We start from the raw sequence: 8,134 nt of genomic DNA, 5'->3' as shown, positions 1-8,134 counted from the left end.
CATGGTGTAGGTTATATACAGTAGTTTATATATTTGTTTACATACCTAGATAGATAAGTACTAACTTAGCAAGTCAATTATACAGGACTCTAACTAACTGATAAGATAATTTACAATGAACACATCCTAATCATATAACATCATCTTTCGTGCTTGGGCTAACAACATTCGTTAATTGAGGATAATCAATTATCTTATTACTTACCATATCTTTTTCCACAGCCAGAAGGAAGCTATCTGCGTTCCTTTTTTAATATCCTGCACAAATTTTATGACTTTCAGTATATAATACAAAATCATCAATTGTTTAATTTTATTAAACACAAAAAGTTATGTTTATAGTTTTTCACCGGGTATACATCTATACTATATTATAATAGACGAAATATTAAAAGTTTGGTAGTCGGTCGGTACTTGCTGAAATTGCTTAATTAACCTTACTTAATTATTCTAATTCTATTTATTGAGTCGATCAATTCTAATTCTAATTGATATTGAAGTCAACTTCCTCTATTATTTTACCAATTTTAATTCTAAATTATATTAAACTCTATATTATTATAAATTATATTAAATTCAACTTCTTCTACCAATTTATATTATAATTCATATCGAGTTCTATATTATTCTAATTTGTTACTTTGGGCTAAATTAAATTTAAGTAAATTAAATTTAATTATTAAGATTTAGTTGATATATCATGCGAATCGAGTTAAGATACAATAATAATACTATCAAGCCTCCTAAAACAATTATTAAAACAATTATACTAATGAACTTGAATAAATAAAATAATATATTTTATTTAACCAGGATAAAAAATACATTATATGATTGATTCAGACTAACATAAAACTAAAATAAAAATATAATTCGACCAATAAAAATAAAACCATATATACTAAATATTCAGTCTAAAATAAAATTATTTCACTGAATCAGACTTTAAAAAAGTTAAAATTAAAGTAAAAAAAATTAGTTTGATTTGGTATGTGTATGCATCGGGCAAAAATAAAATAATGTAAACCACTGATCCGAGATAAATTAAATTAATACTAGATTAAGTATAATTCGTATCCTATTGATGTGAACTAAAAAAATCAAATTTTAATTAAAACGTAAATATTGTTTTTTTAAAAAAACACAAATAAAATTATCAATAAAACTATATCGTTCAATTAGTAATATTATCTTTTTCAAATATCTTTTATAGAATTATAGTTAATCAATTAAGTAATCACCATGCTAAAATAATATTTTTTAAGGTTCCAATATAATGGAGACATTATATTTTTACCCTGAATAAAATAATAATTTCGTTATATTAACATTTTCGCCCTTACCAATGCTATCACTTTAAATAAGTTTAAATGTTGAACATATACATCTACTAATATAATTATTATGAAGTCATATCATTCAAAGTTTTAAATGAACAAAATCAAGAATTCAATTCAAAATCTTTTTAAAAAATTATATTATATTAAAAAAAATTTGTGCGATCCGTGCATCGCACGGGTTGTAAGCTAGTTTTATCTAATTCCTAATTCGTTATAATTCCATTTTGATGAACCATATCATTTCGGAAAATGGATTAATTATCTAGAATTTTCATTTTTAAAATTTTTAAAAAAATATTGTTTAGAGGGTAAAAAAATTAAATGAAAGGTTCACTTTTAATAAAAGGGTTAAAAAGTATAATTTTTATAATCGAAGGTCAGAAATATACAAAAATTGTTCTGAAATTTAGATGAAAGATGTGTTGAACCTTAATGATCAAAATACAATTAAACATAGACAAAATACTTCTTTACCCTTGTTCTATTAAAGTGTGACGGCATAAACTAACGGAAGGGTGTAAAATGTAAAATGAAATTATTAAAACAAGTAATATCAAAGTGTCAAAGATCCAAAATAAAGGGATGCACAATGCAATTTACTTATTTAAGAGGGGTATATTCGATCAATATTTTAAAGGATTTTTTTGGATTCTTGAAATCAAGAGTTATTCAATCTGGATTTTAAAAAATCATTTAAAATCTGATGGTATTCAATATAAATTAGAAAAAGTCTTTTAAAATCTGAATGTATTCAATTTAGATTTTAAATTGTCTACTGAAATCTGGCGGTATTCAATTTGGATTTTAAAAGTCCATCAAAATCTGATGGTATTCAAAAATCCATGGATTTTTTTATTTAAAAAAGTTGTGAATTTTAATGGATTTGCTAGTTCATTTTTAATCTTTTGAAATCTCTTTAAAATACATGAGATTTTAAAGGATTTGTTGAAAATTTCACAAAATCAACAAGACTCTGCAAAATCTTTCCATCAATTCCTTCAAAATACACTAATAATTAAAATCAACAAAAATCTTCCAAAATCGATGAATTATTATCATTTTTTTAAAATCTAAAATGAATACACCCCCTAAATTTACATTACTGATTGAATATCAAACTTTATTTCTGAACATTATCCGGATCTTTCTTGTTGTCCAAATCTGTAATGACAGGTGGCTTATGAAAATCAGGCTCATAATAATCAAAATGAGCTTCCATACATTTTCCCAGAGCTAATTCCCGCATCTAAACATAACTCATTATGTACCCACGTCCCATTCTTCTCAGCATCTTCAACAAATTTTTCCAGGGCAACAACTATGTCTTTGCATGCTCGGGCTTTCATGTACATTCGAAACCAATAATCTTCGTCTTGCTCTTGTAAATTAGAATCCCCTTCGGGGGGTTTTAGGAGCTTTGTCAGCCTTATCACTATCGGAATCTCCTTTTTTCTCAACACTTTGAAACTTAAACTAATTATCTCCATGAATGATTTCAAGATTTTGTTCCGGATTTTCAAGAATTTTATTTGTGTCTGGATTAGGACTATCCAAAAGTAGTTGTTAAGCTGACAGGTCATGAAGTGAAGTGCCGGCTGGAGTGAACTGATAGCTGGATAGCTGACTAGAGTACTGATGTTGGGTTTATAATCTAAGTTTAGTATATTTTAAATAAAATAGCTGTTGTCCTGGTTTGTAGCAGCAAGAATAAGTCATAGTTTGTTTCAGTTTTTAGAGGAGAGTTGCGTATGTGTAGGACTCATGGAGATTTTGCAGGAGTGTTATTAGAGAACGTTGTATTTCGTTATTTAGTTTCCTTATTGTACTGTTTTATCTTTAAGAAGTAATATCAGCAACTTGCATTTTTCTTGTTCTCTCTATTATATGTGTGTGTATATCTGGTTCATATCCATCATCTGGTATCAGAGCTTTGCTCGTTTGTATGCCAAAATACATGCCCAAATCAACAGACATGGAGACAATAAAAGGCAAAGACGGTTCAGTTGGATTAAACTACCCAATGTTAACGAAAACCAATTACACTGCATGGTCTCTTAAAATGAAAGTTTATATGGAGGCGCATGGCATCTGGGAGGCGGTTGAGCTAAAGAATGAGAAGGTAAAAGTTGATGAAAAGATGGATAAAATGGCTCTAGCAGCAATTTACCATGGAATTCCAGAAGAAATCTTGTTGTCGATCGCTGATAAGAAGATATCAAAGGAGGGATGGCAGGCTGTGAAAACTATGTGCCAGAGAGCTGATCGAGTTAAAAGGGCAAGAATCCAAACGTTAAAAACTGAATTTGAGTTCTTAAACATGAAGGACACGGAGCTGATAGATGACTTCTGTGTGAAACTCAATGGTATAGTGACCAATATACGAGCCTTGGGGGAATCTGTAGACGAGGCTTATGTGGTCAAGAAGCTACTCTGTGCTGTTCCTGAGAAGTTCTTGCAGATCACTTCGACTATAGAGCAGTTCGGTAACCTGGAGACGATGACCATTGAAGAAGCGGTTGGCTCGCTGAAAGCACACGAAGAACGACTTCGTGGGAAGAATGAAAGCAGTGGGTTGCAATTCCTCTTGACTGAAGAGGAATGGAGAGCACGTGAAAACACTAAGGGCAAACTATTGCTCACAAGAGAGGAATGCTTGAAGAGATCAAACAAGGCAGAGACGCAATCTGGGTCAGGTACCAAGGAAACATTAGTAATTATGGGGGAGAGGCAGGACGAACGATTAGAGGTGACATAAGTAAGGTTAAGTGCTTTAACTGCCATCTATACGGACATTATGCGACGGAGTATCGTAAGCCTCGTCGAGGTAAAGACAAGGTTCAGAAAATGGAAGTTAATCTGACACGCATTCATGATGACGATGAGCCAGCCTTGTTGATGGTTGAACACATGAAAGAAACAAAGAAATAATTGATGCTTAATGAACAAACTGTACGACCAAGGCTGAGTGCAACTGTTGAGAAACTTGGAGAATCTAATATTTGGTATCTAGACAACGGAGCCTCTAATCATATGACAGGATGTATATCAAAATTTAAGAGTCTGGATGAATGAGTAATGGGTCAGGTGAGATTTGACGACAGATGCAGTGTTGAAATACAAAGAAGGGGGTCAGTTGGATTCAAATGCAAAAACGGAGAGGAGCTAATCTTTCACGACGTCTATTATATACCAAGCCTATATAACAACATCATATCACTTGGTCAGTTGTCAGAGAACGGGAAAAAGGTTGTTCTTAAAGGTACGTTTTTATGGATACATGATGAACGTGACAGATTAATTATGAAAGTGCAGCGCTCATCGAATAAACTATATAAAATTATTCTCGAGACAGTCAGGCCTATCTGTTTGTTGACAAAGACAGATGAGTCGACATGGTTGTGGCACGCACGACTCGGCCATGTTAACTTTGGAGCCATGAAGATGATGTCAACTAGTAAAATGGTATATGGCCTTCCTGAGTTCGTCTTACCAAAGGAAGTTTGTGATGGGTGCTTACTGTCAAAACAAGCCAGACAACCTTTTCCTCGCCAGACGGAGTTTCATGCCAAACAACCTCTGGAATTAATTCATGGGGATCTTTGTGGACCCATAACACCAAGGACAACAGCAGGTAACCAATATTTCTTTTTACTTGTTGACGATTTTAGTCGTATGATGTGGGTTTTCCTGCTGAAAAGCAAAAGCGAGGCGTTGGAAGCTTTCCAAAGGTTCAGAGTTAAGGTTGAGAAAGACTCAGGTAAGGAGATTAAAGTGTTTCGAACAGATAGAGGGGGAGAATTTACTTCTAAAGATTTTACAGTCTATTGTGAAAGTGCCGGTACAAGTCGACATTTCACAGCACCCTACACCCCGCAACAAAATGGGGTCGTAGAGAGACGAAATCGAACTGTGGTTGCAATGGCTCGGAGTCTGTTAAAAGAGATGCACATGCCTGCCTTGTTCTGGGGAGAAGCTGTACGTCACTCTATTTATTTGTTAAATAAACTGCCTACTAGGGCATTATCTGACAAAACACCTTATGAAGCTTGGAAAGGAATTATAACCGGATGTAAATCACATTAGAGTGTTCGGATGCGTGACTCACATGAAGTTACCGAGCGTCCATACGACGAAGCTTAGTGATCGTAGTAAATTGGTTGTACATATCGGTAAAGAGCCTGGAACTAAAGCGTACCGACTTTACGATCCTATACCTGGACAGATACATGTAAGTCGAGATGTCATTTTTGAAGAAAAGCGAGCTTGGTTGTGGGATAAACAAGGACAAAGAGAAGACTCTCAGATTCATGGCTCGTTTGTGGTACTGGGAACTCATCAATCTGGTTGCGGGGAGGGATCCGCTAGTGAGATTAACACTGAAACTAGCGAGGAAGTGTCAGGAAATGGGGAAAACAGTCCATACCAGGTGTCAATGAGTGGTGGTAGTACTCTGTCTCACGGTGACAATAATCTTTCTGAAAGTTCCAGTACTAAATAAAGTAGCAGCTCATCGAGTGGTAGTAGCAGTGTTCCAACCAAATTTCGTTTACTAAGTGAAATTTATGACGAGACAGAAGAAGTCGAAGCTGAAAATGAATTGTTTATGTTAGGAGTTGATGAACCCATGAATTACAGTGAAGCTGTTAAAGACCCAGCCTGGGAACAAGCAATGAAGAACGAGATTAGTGTGATTGAGAGAAACAACACATGGACTTTGGTGGAACTCCCGAAGGGACACAAGGCAGTGGGTCTGAAATGGGTGTATAAACTAAAACGAGATGCAACTGGAGAGGTGATCAAACACAAAGCGGGGTTAGTCGCCAAGGGATACATACAGAAGCAAGGGATTGATTTTGAAGAGGTATTTGCACCTGTGACACGTCTCAAAACGGTGCATTTACTATTGGCGCTTGCAGCAAAAAAGAAGTGGGGAGTACATCACTTAGATGTAAAATCGGTCTTTCTTAACGGAGATTTAGAAGAAACTGTTTATGTGACCCAGCCTGAAGGCTTTATTGAACCAAATAAAGAAGGGCTAGTCTACAAGTTGGTCAAAGTGTTATATGGATTACGACAGACACCCCGGGCTTAGTATGCTCGTCAAAGCAAATATATTGAAAGGATTGGATTCACCAAGTGTCCTTATGAACATGCTGTATACATGAAGAGGGAAAGAGAAGAAGCGTTGATTATTGGTATTTATGTTGACGACCTTCTTGTCACAGGCACAAGCGTATCAATGATTAATAAATTCAAAAGGCAGATGGGAGAGGAATTTGACATGAGCGATCTCGGCAAATTGGCATACTATATAGGCATCGAGGTGGATCAAAAGGAGGGTCGTATCGAGCTCAGACAATCTGCCTATGCGCGGAAATTACTTGAGAAATCTGGAATGTTGGGTTGCAATTCTTCAAAGTATCCTATGGAACCAAAATTGCAGTTAGTGAAGGATAAAAAGGGCAAGGTAGTCAACCCAACTGAATTCAAATCAATCGTGGGAGGACTGAGATATTTAGTACATACACGTCCCGACATTTATGCAGTGGGGATCGTGAGTCTCTACATGGAACGTGTTATAGGGAGAATTTCGTATAACAGTGTTATGGAGGTTAATGGGCGAAACAAGGATCAACGGCGATGTTTGAGGGCGGAGGAAGGTTATGTATGATGGTGGCTGAGCTTGTATGTGACTCCTCAAGAGAGAATAGGGTTTATTATTCTCTATCAAGTGTCGACTCATGTCTCATACAAGTGCCTACGTACCCTATTTACAGGGATCAAGCCTCACGTAGTTTTTGGGGAACAAGTCACATAGGCTAGGGTTAGGACTCTTCAGCCCGTGCAGCCCAAGCCCATGATAGAGTCAGGCCTTCAGCCAATTTAGTCACGTAAATCTCAACCGGCTCCACACGCTTCCTACAATCTCGCGGCATCTCCGCAATCCTTCCCGTGATTGTAGGAACAACCCGCGTCGGCCCCGAAATCTACGAGCAACTCAATCATCTATGAGTTACTTTCCATATCAAGCACAAAGTCCTCTAATGCGGGCCGGCCTGGCGGCCTCGGCCCGCACCGCCTTCATTTTTAATTAATAAATACAATATTATCTTTAACTCCATTAGATGTGAGCTCATAGGCCCAGCCCGCGTGTGGGCAACCGAGCCCAGCTCGAGTACTGTCACTTGAGCCCTCTTCACATGAAGTCACTTGAGCCCACTTCGCATATGAGAGCCCAATCGGCAGGTATGAGCCTACCTTACGGGCGTGACCCAGCTCGCATATCACGAGCCCAGCTCGCATATCACGAGCCCAGCTCGCATGTCACGAGCCCAGCTCGCATTGGTCCATGATTCTAGCCCACACATGATAGTCCAGCCATTCAATGCACCTAAAAGGACCTGTTTAGGGCCCATGACCGAAAGCGGGCATAACAACTACCCCCCAAAATTCCTGGTTGCATCTTGAGGCTAGGAATTTTCCAACAGCAGCTTTTCATGGCCTCGTAGGCGTGAGCCCACCAGGCCGCACCAAATCACCTCGCGTACCTTGCCTCGCACACCTATTTAATATTCATTTTGACAGCCGTTGGACAGCTGGCGTGGGGATCCGTGTCGTCATCTGAGATGGTGACACGTGTCACCTCCCCTTTCTCTCTCCTATCCCCTATAAATATGTGAGATTTGAATTCATTTCTCACATTTCCAAAAACACTTTCTGAATTGCTGCTCAATTTGCTCAAGGATCTACCACGGCGAAGATTATCATCTCCACAAGAACCGTCTACCGGCAGC

At 37.0% G+C, this 8,134-nt stretch overlaps 1 protein-coding gene across 1 annotated transcript; it reads left to right on the top strand.

Annotated features, from left to right (window-relative positions):
• The first annotated feature begins 3,312 nt into the window (after positions 1 to 3,312).
• Positions 3,313 to 4,095, top strand: LOC141719880 (uncharacterized). The gene has a single exon (XM_074522244.1). The coding sequence runs from the start codon at positions 3,313 to 3,315 to the stop codon at positions 4,093 to 4,095; it is 783 nt and encodes a 260-aa protein (XP_074378345.1).
• Positions 4,096 to 8,134: the final 4,039 nt, after the last annotated feature.

This window comes from Apium graveolens, chromosome 4 (genome assembly GCF_009905375.1).
Source record: "Apium graveolens cultivar Ventura chromosome 4, ASM990537v1, whole genome shotgun sequence".
Lineage (NCBI taxonomy): Eukaryota > Viridiplantae > Streptophyta > Magnoliopsida > Apiales > Apiaceae > Apium > Apium graveolens.
This window is presented reverse-complemented; position numbering and strand designations above follow the sequence as displayed.